The sequence below is a fragment of the Eutrigla gurnardus genome (assembly GCF_963514095.1).
Source record: "Eutrigla gurnardus genome assembly, chromosome: 3".
NCBI lineage: Eukaryota > Metazoa > Chordata > Actinopteri > Perciformes > Triglidae > Eutrigla > Eutrigla gurnardus.
The window spans coordinates 4,961,140-4,978,794 of NC_139917.1; the positions used below are offsets into that span (position 1 = coordinate 4,961,140).

At 39.9% G+C, this 17,655-nt stretch overlaps 1 protein-coding gene across 1 annotated transcript; it reads left to right on the plus strand.

Moving 5' to 3' along the window:
* Positions 1–1,934: 1,934 nt before the first annotated feature.
* Positions 1,935–12,650, plus strand: p2rx3b (purinergic receptor P2X, ligand-gated ion channel, 3b; the record flags this gene model as incomplete). Its single annotated transcript, XM_084005021.1, has 12 exons — positions 1,935–2,056; positions 2,862–2,997; positions 3,132–3,203; positions 4,154–4,223; positions 4,383–4,476; positions 5,613–5,690; positions 5,791–5,932; positions 7,033–7,169; positions 7,445–7,538; positions 8,280–8,345; positions 8,624–8,701; positions 12,525–12,650. 12 exons carry the CDS (start codon positions 1,935–1,937, stop codon positions 12,648–12,650), a joined length of 1,215 nt encoding a protein of 404 aa, XP_083861147.1.
* Positions 12,651–17,655: the final 5,005 nt, after the last annotated feature.

Sequence of the window (17,655 nt, forward strand, 5' to 3'; positions counted from 1 at the left end):
ACCAACATTAGTCTTAAGCATACATGCTAGCTGGCTAGGTAGCTAATAAGCTAGTTTCAGGGTGGTCCTGGCCCCACAGTCGATCAGCAGAGAATGAGATTGACTGGCAATATGTAATTTAAATGTGCACATTAATAATAAAAAGAAATAATGTAACTACAATGGTAGCACCATTTATTGGAGTAGGAGCAAAACACTAAAATCTCTTAGGTGCAGTGTGAAGGCATTAGGCATTGCTGTCGTAATGTCCAACTCAGTGAAACTGATATTTGACCACTTCCATGTTCTCACCCAATAGCAGGCCATTACCATAAGTGACTGCAGTTTAATGGAGGTATTCAGAGTGTAGGTAGCGGCTGTGATTGAATCAGGGCGAAACCTTATCTCCTGGATATGGTTTGCGGTGTGTATTCGGATGGAGAGACTGATACACGGGGCTGACAGCATCTTTTTATACAAAATGAGGTCTGCTCCACTCATTGTGGTCCACCTTAACATGATGCATGCACTTTGAATCTTATTTGACATTTAACATAGAATTGATCTGCTACACTAAACTGGTTGTTTAAGGTAACGTTCTGAAGTCCTCAAAAGATCAATGACCATGTTGGATGATTTTGACTTGAAATGACATGTCAAGATACATCCAGACAGGGGTTTGATAAAGCTGGGATCATCAGTAATATTATTTTGCTGATATTTTTAGAAAATGTTTGGTCTTTTATTTTCTGAAAATGACCTCCTGTCACCAGTCTGATACTTCAGCATTTAGAACACAATATGAGACTTTATTATCTTTAAACTGACAAACATCAAACGGGATCAAAAAAGTATTTGTCTCTCTCTGTTTCTCCAGAATAAGTTTCCATGGTGCAGCACTGGAATGGGCGCGGCTCAGCATCTCTATACCATGGACTGTATGTAAGAAGTGGACGTAGTCATGGTGATGTCATCCATTAGTTTGTGGACTACGGTTTTGAAGCCTCAAGTTCGGCATTCCGGTCAATGCCAACTTGGAATTTTTGCAATCAGTGAAGTTACCATATTTGGAATGTGTAACTGACAAACACAAGCAACCTTACTGAATCAGAATCCATCTTGATTCTGGTGTGCAGCTGTTAACAAAGTTAGCTTCAGAATTCAAGGTTCAAGTCATCTTAATGGCTAACTGCATTGGTAGCGTGATAGCGACCTGTCAATCACCAGGTAAGCCCCGCCCCCTAAAGCATCCCCTGCTTTCTGGTCTGTTGGACTCTAAATGGACCATAATGTACTAAATGAACATCATGCTGGATTGAAGAAGACTTGAAACTAGAGATTGAGACCATAAACTCATGTTTATAATGTTTACTGAGATAATACATCAAGAGAGAAGTAGGACAATTTTCTCAGAGACTTAGAGGAGTCGCACCCGGATGACCAGCAGAGAGAATGCAGCTTTAAGGACCTTCAGAGTTGGCTTCACTTCTCAGAACTGGAGGTTGCATCCAAGTTGCACTGAGAGGAGGAGGAAGGAGGTGTGGTTTAGATAACCGAGGGGGGAGAACCAGAGAGTTACAGAAGAGAGAGAGGAGAGAGAAAGAGACTGGAAGAGTAGGTGGTGAGAGAGACAAAAGACAAAAGAGACAGAGAACATCGCACAGGAAGTCCCAGCAGGAGAGGACTAACTGAAAACTGGGATCCATGAAGAAGAGCAGATACAGCTCTTAGATATCTGGATACTGCTCTCAGTGTTGGACCTGAAATAAGTTTTCCAACACAAATAATAATCAAGATATCAGATATTTTTGGGGATCTAAATCTGTTGTTGCTGTAGGCACACATGCTAGTTTCAGCCTTTATTTCCATAGTCCAATCTTCGTGGAACTTTCTTAATATTGTGTTCTGTTCCTTGGAATCACACCACATCCTGTTTTTACTCAAGAACGGCCAGGATGTGGACTTGTATTAAAGACTTCTTCACCTATGAAACCACAAAGTCGGTGGTAGTGAAGAGCTGGACCATCGGCATCATCAACCGCGTTGTCCAACTCCTCATCATCACTTACTTCATCGGGTGAGCACTTCCTTCATTCTGTTGTTTGCAGTTTTCATTCGGCCAGGTGAATGAAACAACAGCGGCTGCTAAATGTATATTTATAAAACGTCATATTTAATGTAACAGATTAGGAATGGACAATTAACCACTGCTTATGAATACATGATTTAATGTTAATTATGACCTGATTGAGGAAGTTTAGAATTAAAATATGTTATCTTGGGCACTTTGAGTATCTTGTGACGCCCTTTGGTTTGACTGAACGATGTGCTCCGGGGCTTCCTGAACCATTTAACCCCCTAACCCTAACTCTCTATCTCCTCAGTCTCTAGTCGTCTATCTCATAAAGACATCCTCAGGTCATTGGATCCACAAGAGAGGGGGGGTTCGTGTCCCCAGTATGCAGAAATACCAAATACACCATTTTAGAAATTGGAAAATGTAACATATTTATACTTCATGCAAAAATGGCATGGTTTTGGCCCAAAATTGAATCACTGGGTCTCAGAGCCCTGCAACCCAAAGACCTCCCACTCAGCACTTGAACAAAAATGTTAAAACCACCAAAGCTCTCAAAGTAGCTAGCTAACTAGGTGAGGCTTATTTTGACCTTTCACAGGTCAGTGCTTATTCCACAGCAGGTGAGCAGTCAGACAGCAGCGTTTACTTCTAGTCAAATGTCTTCATGTTCCTGTTCATTTGAACCCGCTGTACTGGGTCACATTGGTCTGTGTGTGTGTGTGTGTGTGTGTGTGTGTGTGTGTGTGTGTGTGTGTGTGTGTGTGTGTGTGTGTGTGTGTGTGTGTGTGTGTGTGTGCTTCAGGTGGGTGTTTGTCAATGAGAAGGCCTACCAGGTAAGAGACACTGCTATTGAATCATCAGTGATGACCAAGGTCAAAGGTTTTGGAATTCACAATGACAAGGTGATGGATGTTGCAGACTACGTCACTCCTACACAGGTATGGATGGATAGGTGAATATACAGTATATATATATATATATATATATATATATATATATATATATATATATATATATATATATATATATATGTGTATATATGTATATGTGTGTATGTGTGTGTTTTCCACAGGGAGCTTCAGTCTTCTGCATCATTACCAAAATGATCTCTACAGAGAACCAGGTCCAAGGACACTGTCCTGAGGTCAGCTACTGTCACTATCATTACTGCAGTACAACAACATTATTGGTGCCACACAATTATGAATACATCTACCACCATTATAACCGTTTGGATCAATATTAACCTTTTAACCACGAGTCCCATCACTCAGTAAACAAGCCGAACATCATCTCCCCCAAAAAATAAGGACTAGCTCCTCAAACATATAGCTGATATCTTTTCAAAGGTAAGAAGCTATATAGCTCTATTGTGAGTAAACAAAACGATATTACCATTCATGAGACAATAGAGAACAATAGAGGAAAAAAATGTGATTTAGTATAAAATATACATTTCAGAGGCAATATTAAAATACAACATTAATGACACAATTTAGGCAAAGATAGGCTTGGGCAGATTTGGCCTTCTTTATGGTTTACATTTTGACTGTTTACTAGGAGTTTGACTTCAAAACACAAATAATACAAATCTCCCAAAAACACTGAAATAGTAAAAAAAAAAAACAATGAATATTGATCAATATATGACTGAAGATCCCCATGGTGCAGGCAGATACATGGAGAATGCAAAGGCCCACTTGTAGACTGACGAGAAATGTATCCACACAAAGATTGCATTCATACATTTGTTAACTAATGCCACTGCGTATGATGATGGACATGCAAAGTCCAGTACCATAGAAAACATCAGTTCATGCATCAATCTGCAGGATCTTGGTGTCTCCTTCCTTCACCAGTGTTTTGTCGGGTTTGGCCCAACCACACCTCAAGATGCCCAGTGTATTTCCAGTTTACTCTTCACCCAGTCTCAGTAGAGAAGTGGTCTATGAGAAACACATTAAGGCACATAAAGATGTGAGCTTAGAGACGCAAATCTTTCAAGTCTGAGCAATCTGCAGAGTTGAATGATGATTTTGTGTTTGTCGTTACGAAATAATGATTAATTCCCTCTGATGTGTATGTGTTACCCAGAGTGAGAAGAAGTATATTTGTACCCAGGATAGTAACTGCACAAAGCACCTGAACAAGCCAGGGAGCTATGGTGAGAACTTCTGCTTACATTTCTTTTCTAATCATATTTGAAAAAACATTAGAACATGTTTGTTACAAATAATTTTGCAATTAATATTAGTATTATTACGCTTATGCATTTATGGCTGCAGTTACAGTTTGCAGAAAATATTTTCCTTTTCCTGCTCAGGTATTCTAACGGGGAAATGTGTTCCGTCCAATGCCACCGTCAAGATGTGTGAGATAAAAGGATGGTGTCCTGCCGAGATCGACACCATCAAGACGTAAGACCCTGCTGTGTGCCGCAGAGCTTTTCCGGTGCCATCCATCCATCCATCGTCTTCCGCTTATACTGTATTTGGGGTCGCGGTGGGGCTGGAGCCGATCCCAGCTGATATTGGGTGAAGGAAGGATACACCCTGGACAGTTAACCTGTCTATCACAGGGCTGACATGTAGAGACAGACAGGTAACCAGTCTATCAGAGGGCTGACATGTAGAGACAGACAGGTAACCAGTCTATCACAGGGCTGACATGTAGAGACAGACAGGTAACCAGTCTATCAGAGGGCTGACATGTAGAGACAGACAGGTAACCAGTCTATCACAGGGCTGATATGTAGAGACAGACAGGTAACCAGTCTATCACAGGGCTGACATGTAGAGACAGACAGGTAACCAGTCTATCACAGGGCTGACATGTAGAGACAGACAGGTAACCAGTCTATCACAGGGAGACATGTAGATACAGACAGGTAACCAGTCTATCACAGGGCCGACATGTAGAGACAGACAGGTAACCAGTCTATCACAGGGAGACATGTAGATACAGACAGGTAACCAGTCTATCACAGGGCCGACATGTAGAGACAGACAGGTAACCAGTCTATCACAGGGCTAACATGTAGAGACAGACAGGTCCTTCCTGCATGTCATTGGACTGTGGGAGGAAGCCAGAGAGAACCCACGCTAACACGGGGAGAACATGCGAACTCCCGAACCGGGAATTGAACCTGGGACCCTTTTGCTGTGAGGCGACAGTGCTACCCACTACACCAACATTCAGCCTCTTTTTCCGGTGCCCTAAAAGTAAAAAAAAAAAATCACCCATTAACCCAATGCCCATTTGTCCGCAGACCCATTATTCCAAAAACAAATGCCAATTACTCCCAAATACAAAAAGAAGCACATGGCTAATTATTATGCAAAATGACCACTGGAACTTCCCAGTTATGATAGTTACTATGTGGCATAAGGAACGTCGGCCATACTCTGCCTGATTGATTGATTGATTGATTGATTGATTGATTGATTGATTGATTGTTTTACCCTGATATTCTTACTCGAAAGCTAACTCGCTCCCTATGTTTGCATGTCTGTCTGTCATTTCTTCCATGTTCCTCCCATCGCTTCTCTTTCAGTACATCAATGATGGAAGTGGAGAATTTCACCATTTTCATTAAGAATAGCATCCGCTTTCCAACCTTCAACTACACCAAGTATGACAGTTATGATCTTATATATGATGATAATGATGATGATGAAGTCTGACATGTGTGACCCTGAATATGTGTGACATGTCTGTCTGTATGTGTGCAGAGGGAACTTCCTTCCTAACATCACTGACAATTACATAAAAAAATGTAACTTTGACAAGGTCAACAACACCTACTGCCCCATCTTCAGAGTGGGAGACGTGGTCCGCTACGCAGAGCAGAACTTCACCAAGCTGGCAGACAAGGTAGGGTCTAGTCGTGTCTTCATGAGAACATGTGTACGGCAAGGCAGGTGATTGTCTCTCAGTGCTAATTATCATAATAACCAACATGCCTCAATCCCATTTCATATATTCATTGCTATCGGAAGATTTCAAGTAACAGAAAGTGTTTCTGAATGGAATCACCTGCTCAACCTTTAAGTGAATAACATGTTGTGTTGGGTGAATAACATGTTATGTTCATGAATTAACATGTTATGTTGGGTGAATAACCTGCTATGTTCATGAATCAACATGTTGTTGGGTGAATAACCTGCTATGTTCATGAATTAACATGTTATGTTGGGTGAATAACCTGCTATGTTCATGAATTAACATGTTATGTTGGGTGAATAACCTGCTATGTTCATGAATTAACATGTTATGTTGGGTGAATAACCTGCTATGTTCATGAATCAACATGTTGTTGGGTGAATAACCTGCTATGTTCATGAATTAACATGTTATGTTGGGTGAATAACCTGCTATGTTCATGAATCAACATGTTGTTGGGTGAATAACCTGCTATGTTCATGAATTAACATGTTATGTTGGGTGAATAACCTGCTATGTTCATGAATCAACATGTTGTTGGGTGAATAACCTGCTATGTTCATGAATTAACATGTTATGTTGGGTGAATAACCTGCTATGTTCATGAATCAACATGTTGTTGGGTGAATAACCTGCTATGTTCATGAATTAACATGTTATGTTGGGTGAATAACATATTATGTTCATGAATAGACATGTTATGTTGAATGAATAACATTTTATGTTCATGAATTAACAGGTTATGTTGGGTGAATAACCTGGTATGTTCATGAATTAACATTACATTTTATGTTTGGGGAATACCATTTTATGTTATGTGAATAATATTTTGTGTGAATAACATGTCATATGAATAATATTTTACTGGTGAATGTTATGTTAGGTGAGTAACATTTTAAGGTAGGGGAATAACATGTTATATTAGGTCATATCGTCATTCAATCAGTCAGTGCCAATTCATTGTTTCTGAATGTAATCCCCCGCAGACAAACATGTATCCGTGTGCATCTCTTCTTTTAAACTTGTGTCAGGGAGGAGTGATTGGAATAAAGATCGGCTGGATATGTGATCTGGACAAGTCAGATGACCAGTGTAACCCCTCGTACTCATTCACCCGACTGGATGCCATGTCACAGAAGAACGCTGTCTCACCGGGCTACAATTTCAGGTATTCAACTACACCGTATCACAACATATTATCTTTATACTTGTTGAAATTCACTTCACGGGCACCGGAGAGGCTCACTGCTCACATTGATACTTAAAAATAATAATAAAACAGCAATCAATACATCAAATGATCTGACAAAAAAATATATTTGTGGCTGTTGCAGGATTGAAATAAACCTGTACTCTACTATTCAACCCGTGTCTGAACACTGATCCATAATCTGAAAGTGTTTTCTCTTGTATAAAAAGAGATGAGGTGATTTGTCTGTACAGGTTTGCCAAGTACTATAAGATGGAGAATGGGACAGACTACCGCACTCTGGTCAAGGCCTGTGCTATTAGGTTTGATGTTCTGGTCAATGGAAATGTGAGTATGTATCTTAGTGTGTGTCGAAGATACTGTCTAATATGAATCAAACAATATGGAGCTGTATGTAGTCATTTTTTTCCTTTCGATTATTTCTTTTGTTTAATTGTCCATTGGGGCAGAATGGTGACGGGTGACATGGGGGAGGGCAGGTTCCCTAAAACAACCAAAAAAAAACATAAAGAAAAAAACAACAACATATGAATCATAATGGTGATGATTATAATATATACTAGTAATATAATAAGATGATTATAATGACATTTATTTCTCTCTGGGATGTACGTGGACACACCTGCAGTCACAGCTACTCACATACAGGAGCATGTATGAAACACTTTCATACATGCACAGATAAACATTGACATTATTCCCAAATCCATTTCATATGCCTTCTGGCAATGTCTGAGTATTTAACACCTTTGTCTGTATAATGTTTTACCTGTTTATTTAATAAACTGCTAAAAATTGTCGATGGAGGCAAGTACAACGGCATATTAAGGCCATTGTAGGAAAAAAACAAAACAGAGTTGAGAGAGGGGGCCAATATTCTGAGAAAAAAGTCACAAATTTCTCGCAAATTTACAAGATTGTAAAGTGGTAAATTCATTTACTTGCCTTGGCATTTATGCTAGTGTAACTCTGACACAGAAATAAAACATGAATAATGAGTCATGATGAATGATGAATGATATTTCCTGCACCACTACATGTATAAAGCCTGCTATTCTTACTTGGTAGGCAGGGAAGTTCAACATGATCCCGACACTCATCAACATGGTGGCAGCCTTCACATCAGTGGGAGTGGTACGTATACAGTACACAACCTGTGTGGAAGCTCATTACATAGCAGTCATTTTTCATAGGCTCAGAACTGACTAACAGAGTCAAACATTCCTATCTGTGAAGCCTCAAGTACAATTGGACCTTTGTTGTATATAAAGGACAAAGGACATTTGGGGCTTCTGTTGGACGTTTAAAGTTTCATCTCTACTCTTGCTTTGTTGAGTGCTTTATAAATAAAGGTTATTATTATTATTATTATTATTATTATTATTATTATTGTTGTTGTTGTTATTATGTAGGGAACGGTGTTGTGTGACATCATACTGCTGAACTTCCTGAAAGGAGCGGAGCAGTACAAGGCCAAGAAATTTGAAGAGGTAAAATATCTGCTACGTCAAATAATTGATCACAATCGAATGCACACTTATTACACACGCTTATTCATCAACATGAATCACAATATGTGAAGCATGTTTTATTAAGGCAGCATTCATTGATTTTGAGTTATTTGACTGCAGTGGATCAAGCTGTAATCACAACTGTGACAAACCATCTCCCTTTTCAAATGGGTTTAGGTCCAATATTGACTCTTCTTCTAGCTCTGTATTGGCTCCAATGTGTGTGTCTGCTGGTTCATGCTGAGCAGGTTGTGTGTTTGAGACAAGAGCCGGACTAGGTCAGGGTCTGAAAAGAGTTTAATAGGGAGGCAGATTGCTAACATAAGCTCGCATAAGCTAGCTTTGCTAGCGTAATTTGTGCTGTGTCTGAATTTGTATTTTTGGGGGGATTACACTTGATATTTAAGTTCTCACTGACAGGTATGGAGAGGCTAATCATGGTGGAACATAGCTAAGTTAGCTAGCTAGCAATATGAGCTAACGGCTGTGTTGGTGAGGTACGTTGTGTGAGACCAGAGATGTAGTTCACTGAGCAGTTTCAAACTAAACAAAAAATAATACAGACAAACCTATGGCACACTGAGACTTTCTGAATGTGAAAAATAAATAAATAAAATTGACAAACAGCATCTATGTATATTCATGGTCTTGGCCCTCTATTGCAAAACGTGGTGCATTTGAGTACCTGACGGGTATATTCTCATAATGGTCAAGCAGTTGGGTGTGGAACACTGGACACTTCTCACCCTCAACGGTCGCCATCTTAGCTGTGTAGCTGAAGGAGAGCTTTCACCAAACTTGTGAAAAAGGCGCACATGTGCAAGTTAAATTGCATATATGTTGATTCAGTTTTGAATGTATTGTCACGTAAATTAAGTCTTTCAATTTGCCATTTGTGACATTACCATGTGGAAATTCCCACAGTACACAAGCACAGTGTAGTACAGTGTATCGCACGAAAGTGGACTAACGGAAGTAGAGTTACAAATGAGAAATTAGTTGAATTTGAAACAGGAATTTTACTTCCAATCACAGTAGGCCTCATGATGTTGATAATGCAGCAGCTATTGACCGGTCCTGAAATACAACCCAGAGTCCTCTTTGGCTCAAGACAATACTTTTGAGTTGAATGACAAGGGTGCAAAAGAACTTTTTAATATTCTAGACACATTTGACCTTTCTCAACATGTGAAAGAGGCTACTCATTGTAAGGGACACACCCTGGACCTGATTATCACAAAAGGTCTCCATGTTTCTGATGTTTTTGTGACTGATCCTTCATTGTCTGATCACTTCTGTGTTTTCTTTAATATTTCTTTCATTCCTGACACACAAACAGAATCAAATAAGGTCAAAAAGCGGTACATCAATGAACATGCCAATGTACTCTTTAAAAATGCCATTTCCTCGTTACCACCTCTAAACCCATGTCATGCTGATGATCTTGTAAACATCTTTGATTCCAAAATTCTGAATGTCATAGATGTCATTGCACCTGCTACGGTTAAAACAATTTCTGGTAAGCAAAAGGCACCCTGGAGAAAAGCTGCTGTTGTGACAGCCCAGAGAAGAGAGTGCAGGAAGGCTGAACGAATCTGGCGGAGTACTAAACTTCATATTCACCATGACATCTATAAAGAGAGCCTCCGGGCCTACAATTTAGTCTTAAAAAGTGCGAGAGAAACATACTTCTCCAATATCATAAACAACAACACTAATAAGGCGAAAACCCTATTTGCAACTGTTGACAGACTGACCAACCCCCCAACACAAATACCAGCTAAACTCCATTCCACGCAGAAATGCAATGAGTTTGCATTCTTTTATACTAATAAAATTGAAGGCATCAGACGCGCCATCAATATCTCAAACAAAAAAGTTGGATCACCACCCTGTTCAGGCAAAAGTAACACAGCAATGATGGCAAGCTTTAATGCCATAGACTCTAAAACTCTAGTGGAAACGGTGACAAATCTAAAATCATCCACCTGCTGCCTTGATGCTTTACCTACCAACTTTTTTAAGAATGTTTTTGACTGCCTATCAATAGACGTATTGCAAATAGTTAATAACTCCATTCAATCAGGCAATTTCCCAAAGGCCTTCAAAACTGCAGTCATTAAACCTCTTCTAAAAAAGCGGAGCCTAGATGCCTCTATTATCAACAACTACAGACCAATTTCAAATCTACCCTTCATAAGTAAAATAATTGAGAAAGTTGTCCTCCAACAACTAAATCACTTCCTGGCTTCAACTGGCTGCCACAACAACTTCCAGTCAGGATTTCGACCTTTTCATAGCACCGAGACGGCCCTTATTAAAGTTGTAAATGACATCCGTCTTAACACAGACTCTGGCAAAACTTCAATATTAATGCTATTAGACCTCAGTGCTGCATTTGACACTGTCGACCACTCAATACTCTTGGACAGGTTGGAAAACTGGGTGGGGCTCTCAGGCACAGTCTTAAACTGGTTCAAGTCATATCTACAAGATAGGAACTATTTTGTTTCCATTGGCGACTTTGTATCAGAACCTACCAATGTAACGTGTGGAGTCCCCCAAGGTTCAATCTTGGGGCCAACTTTATTCAACATCTACATGCTCCCACTAGGACAAATCATGCAAAATAATAACATTGACCACCATTGCTATGCCGATGACACCCAAATCTATGTAGCACTATCACCAAACGACTATCGCCCCATAGATCTTCTGTGCCAGTGCATTGAGCAAGTCAAAGACTGGATGTGCCAAAACTTCCTACAACTAAATGAGGACAAAACTGAGATAATTGTTTTTGGTGCTAAAAAAGAAAGGTTTAAAGTAATTCAACACCTTCACTCTCTGTCCCTGAAAACCTCAAACAAAGCCAGAAATCTTGGGGTTATTATGGATTCTGATTTACATTTCGACGGTCACGTTAAATCAGTAACAAAATCAGCCTACTATCACCTAAAAAATGTAGCAAGACTTAGAGGGCTCATGTCAGCTCAAGACTTAGAAAAACTTGTACATGCCTTTATTACTAGTAGGCTAGACTACTGTAATGGTCTCCTTGCAGGTCTTCCGAAAAAAAACTGTCAGGCAGCTACAGCTTGTTCAGAACGCTGCTGCTAGAGTTCTTACAAAGACCAAAAAATGTGAGCACATTACACCAATTCTTAAATCCTTACATTGACTCCCTGTATGTCAGAGGATTGATTTCAAAATCCTCCTGCTCACATATAAATCACTACATGGTCTAGGACCGAAGTATATCACTGATATGCTCCCACTACATAAGACTTCTAGACCACTAAGATCTTCTGAGACCAATCTGTTAGTGATTCCCAGAGTAAACAACAATCACGGGAGAGCATCATTTAGTCACTATGCAACAAATGGCTGGAATAAACTTCCTGAAGATGTTAGACTTGCCCCAACTCTGACCACTTTTAAAACTAGACTGAAAACTGTTATGTTCACCATAGCTTTCTGCTAAATCTTTTAATGTCTGCACTGTTTTTAATTATTGCAAATATGTTTTTATTCTATTTTCTTTCTGTAATGCATTTTTAAAATTTTTATTATTTTCTTTTAATTCTTCTATTTTTTTTCTTTTTTCTTCTCACTCTGTTTTATGATGTGAAGCACTTTGAGTCTGCCTTGTGTATGAAATGTGCTATACAAATAAAATTGCCTTGCCTTGCCTTGCCTACTACAACACTGGAATTTATATAGTCATGAAAATCCCCCAAACTGGAGGGTTTAACTATGGTAATCTATACTAAAGAGTCTCCCTCTGTCTCATGAACTTTAGGTGTCGGACAGCCCGCTGGACCTCCACAGCAACGGGTTGTACCGCTCCCAGCTGTCCCTCAGACACAACGAGACCATGATGAGGTCCAGTGACTCGGGGGCCTTTTCTATCGAACATTACAGCTAAATGTACAGACAAAGGCCAATGGTCATGGAGCTCAGTGGACTGAGATCATGGGGGCAGATCCTGGGGGGACATGTCGGAGAAAAACATGAATTGGCCCCCCCAATAAAAATACCCTGTAAAACTATTTGAATTGAATGTTTTTCATGATTTTGTTATTTTCATGTTAGTTTGTTATTTTTTGTCTATTGGTCAGATTTAAAATAAAAAAGGGCAACATAGGACTTTCTTTTACTATAAAACATGATTATATAAATTAATGGATATGAATTATTGTCAAGTTATTTATGCTTTATTTGTTGAGTTGTCTAGATACAGATAAGAAGAGTTATACAGATAAGAAGAGTTATACAGACAAGAAGAGTTACACAGACAAGAAGAGTTATACAGATGAGAAGAGTTTCTTAGGGGAGTCCTGGAAAATGACATGAAAACAATCAAGGAATGATTTTTTTAATAGATTTATTTATATAAATCAGATTTTGTTGGGTCAACTGGTGTTGTGTTTATTGTGCTCATAAAACTGTTTACTAGCATAACTGGTATTGTAAAAACATGATCAGTTAGATTATACAACTTGGTTAGGGCTTCATATTTTGATATTCATCCATCAATTCATCATGTATAAAGTAGTCCCATACACTGGGGAAAAGGAAGATGGTGAGAAGAATTGGGGATCTGGGAGGGTTGGAGGGAGTCGAAAGACAAGAACTAGAGCAGACATTACATGCCCGAGATATTATGATTTACTAATAGAACAGTTAAGTAAGCAGCGATACGCACTGTTGGCTGTTTAGGACACATTAACAAGAAAGCACAGTAAATGATTCCCTGTGCAGTACATTTTGAATGATATGGCGAGCCTCTACGAAGTTGTGATTTATGATGGCATGGTATGAGTTGCATACATAAAAAAAAAAATCACTTTTGTGTCCCCCCAATCCTGACATCGGATCTGCACCCCTGACTGAGATGATGACAGATGTGGGTTGGGCTTCTCTCAAAATGTGTTTTAATGTCCTGTTTATATTATAGCGTTACCCAAATGTTTCTAAACGTGAAGAACCTTTAATTGTTGCTACATTATACTTAAATGTTTCAAATCAATCAAATAAAAAAGCAAAATTGTCATTGCATGGTGACACTTGCAGCATGTGACAGTGGATTTTCCTTGTTCCCGACACAGACAAAGATTTCAGGTTGGATGTTTTGCACCTTCCATTGAAACGACTGTAACGCAGTAACTTTGTGACATGAAATAAACAAAGAGCTGACTTGGTTCACTTGTTTTCTTTAATAATTCGATTGTGGTTCCTACTATGATGTGTAATGGAGCTGCATTGTGGTTGAGTACATTAACATTGATGGAGAGCATGCTACCGTGTGTGTGTGTGTGTGTGTGTGTGTGTGTGTGTGTGTGGAACATAGACTGTATATTAGAAGACGGTTTAGAAGCCTCGAGTTCTGCATTTTTGCCGTTGCTCTCTTGGAATTTTTGCAACCAGAGAACCATATTTGGACAGAGGATGCACGACGTGTGGATCTGATGAACACAAGTGACAGAGCAGCACCACGAGCAGAAATCGTACTGGATCTGGATCCATCTGGATTCTGGTCTGAATCTGCTAACAAAGTTAGCTTTATAATTCAAGGTCAACTTTACAGCTAAAAGTTAAAGTCATCTTAGCAGCTAACTGCATTGAGAGACGCTCCTCACCCACAGCCACCTACCTGGAAACCCCGGATCTCTTGGAACCCTCTGAAGCATCTGAACCCCATTCTCCTCAAACTACTCCGTCCACTTGTCAATACAACACCTCCTTGATTAAACCTTGAACAAGCTTGCATGTTTTGTATTTCAAACAAAAGAGCAATGACCGACTTCCTTTTCAAATCTTAACACACCTTGACTAGATACCAAGCCTTGACTGTAAAACAATATTAATACAATAAATAATTAACTATATGATATTTGTTACTTACATCACATCATGATAGCAGACAGCATGTGGTCAACTTGTGACTGAGTTCAGGCTACACAATGTGTCTATGTTTGTAATTAAAAGGCTACATGATTAAGTATTCATAAATGTTACTAGCATAATCCACTGCAGCAGAAAAGAAAAGCAACACTATTCTATTGTTGCCACGAGAGGGCGAACTTCTGCTGGAAAAAACAACAACCTCTCTTGCCCCGATGTTGCAGCCTTGCATTTATCTGACCACTATTTTACATGCTTCAAGGTTCAGGTGTAAATAAGAACCGTGGTCACTTTTATGTAAAAACAACATGATGGATGGATGATTGATGTATGGATGTTGGATGATGACTGGGTGGATGATGATGATGGATGGATGTTGGATGATAGCTGATGGATGGATGTTGGATGGATGATGAATGGATGGATGGATGGATGGATGGATGCATGGATGGATGGGTAGATGGATGAATGGATGGATGGATGGATGGATGGATGGATGGGTGGATGGGTAGATGGATGAATGGATGGATGGATGGATGGATGGATGGATGGATGGATGGGTAGATGGATGAATGGATGGATGGATGGATGGATGGATGGATGGGTAGATGGATGAATGGATGGATGGATGGATGGATGGATGGATGGATGGATGGATGGATGGATGGATGGATGGGTGGATGGGTAGATGGATGAATGGATGGATGGATGGATGGATGGATGGGTGGATGGGTAGATGGATGAATGGATGGATGGATGGATGGATGGATGGATGGATGGATGGATGGATGGGTAGATGGATGAATGGATGGATGGATGGATGGATGGATGGATGGATGGATGGATGGATGGATGGGTGGATGGGTAGATGGATGAATGGATGGATGGATGGATGGATGGATGGATGGATGGATGGATGGATGGATGGATGGATGGGTGGATGGGTAGATGGATGAATGGATGGATGGATGGATGGATGGATGGATGGATGGATGGATGGATGGATGGATGGATGGATGGGTGGATGGATGGATGGATGGATGGGTGGATGGGTAGATGGATGAATGGATGGATGGATGGATGGATGGATGGATGGATGGATGGATGGATGGGTAGATGGATGAATGGATGGATGGATGGATGGATGGGTAAATGGATGGATGGATGGATGGATGGATGGGTAGTATACCCACCCATATCTTCTAATATACAGTCTATGTTCCATACACACACCAGAAGCAGCACCCCCCTCTGGCAGGGAGGGTAACACATGCACTTAAATATACCAATGAAAACCTATGACCCATGGTCATAACAGATGCTGGTTGCTAGGTGACGGGAGACAAGACATGTAGCAAAATGATCCTTTTAATTTAATGTTTAAACAATCATATGTGGCTTTCGATACAGCATGGTGGGTGAGCTCAATATAGCAGTGATAGCAACGTCAAACACAGACAGATATCAACGTCACAGTAGATATGTGACTAACACGATAAACATTGTTCATAGATTGTCATGTAAAGATAAAATTCACAGACAGTGTGCACCTTGATACCTCAGAGTCACTGAGAAGCGTTCAGGGATCTTATTGCAGTGGGGGAAATCTAAAGCTTTATGTCCACATTTCAGATTCAGATTGAATCATCAATGTGATAGATGGGTTGAAGTCATCGCTGATCCTCACATTCATCTGTTTCCTCGTGAACTCTTTAAGCTCTTTTTGCTCTTTTTATGGATGTGAACATGTGACTACAGACCTGATCTGTCCTTCAACACACATTTAAATAAAACAGTTTTCTTTGTTCAACCCCCTGTGGGAAATGGGTCATCTCAAAACCAGCCATTGTTTTTAGTGCCATGATTGCCCCTTTAGTTTAAGAGCTTTATGGACATGCCAACTGCCAAGAGGCTTCAATATACACGCGCACACACACACCCACACACACACTTGAACACACACACTTATGCACACACACTAGTCTCAACCCAATTCTGTGTATGATTTCCTGGTGGCAGGATTTGAGATGGTTTTTTTTCGGAGTGTGTGTGTGTGTGTGTGCGTGTGTGTGTGTACAGCTATCTTTGTGAGGACCATTTAAGACCTCCAGAGTGATGATATATGTGGAAAGTGAGGACATTTTGGTCAGTTCTCACTTTGGGACAGACAGGTTGTGATATGACGCAATAAATAAAATAAAATTGATTAAAGGGAATGCATTTCGTCAATGAGTGTCCATACTCTGTACAGAAAAGTGGATTCTGGTGTGAAGCTGTTCACAAAGTTAGCTTCATAATTCAAGGTCAACTTTACAACTGAGTGTTAAAGTTATCTTAGTAGCTAACTGCATTGGTAGCGTGGTAGCGACCTGTCAATCAGCAGGTAGCCCCGCCCCTAAATCATCCCCTGCTTTCTGGTCTGGTGGACTCTAAATGGACCATAATGTACTAAATGAACATCATGCTGCATTGAAGAAGACTTGAAACTAGAGATTGAGACCATAAACTCATGTTTACAATGTTTACTGAGATAATACATCAAGAGAGAAGTAGGACCATTTTCTCATAGACTTCTATACAATCAGAGAAGAGTTGCCCCCTGGTGGCCAGCAAAGAGAGTGTAGATTTAAAGGGACAGTGTGTAACATTTTACTTTTACTGAGTTCTTCATCCGCCCGTGGTGCACATGACTGACACGACCTCTTGCCTTTTACAGTCAGTGTTGTAGAGCAATATAAGCACTTTAGTAACATTTCTTTGTGTTTGTTGTGTCTAGTTGTTAGCTGATGCTATAGGCTACGACATAGTAATGTAGGGCTACGGCCACCAAAAATAAACCAATAAAAACATTGCAATATAAATCACTATCTTGCTGGAGGAGTTATTACTTATAGATGCTCACATGTTTGTTTGAAATACCAACCTCATCACCTGAAAGAATACTGGTGAAGTGGTGTTGGACGACATGTTGTCATAGCTAGATGCGCTAGAGAGCACTATTCATCTGAATAATACAATTTCACCAC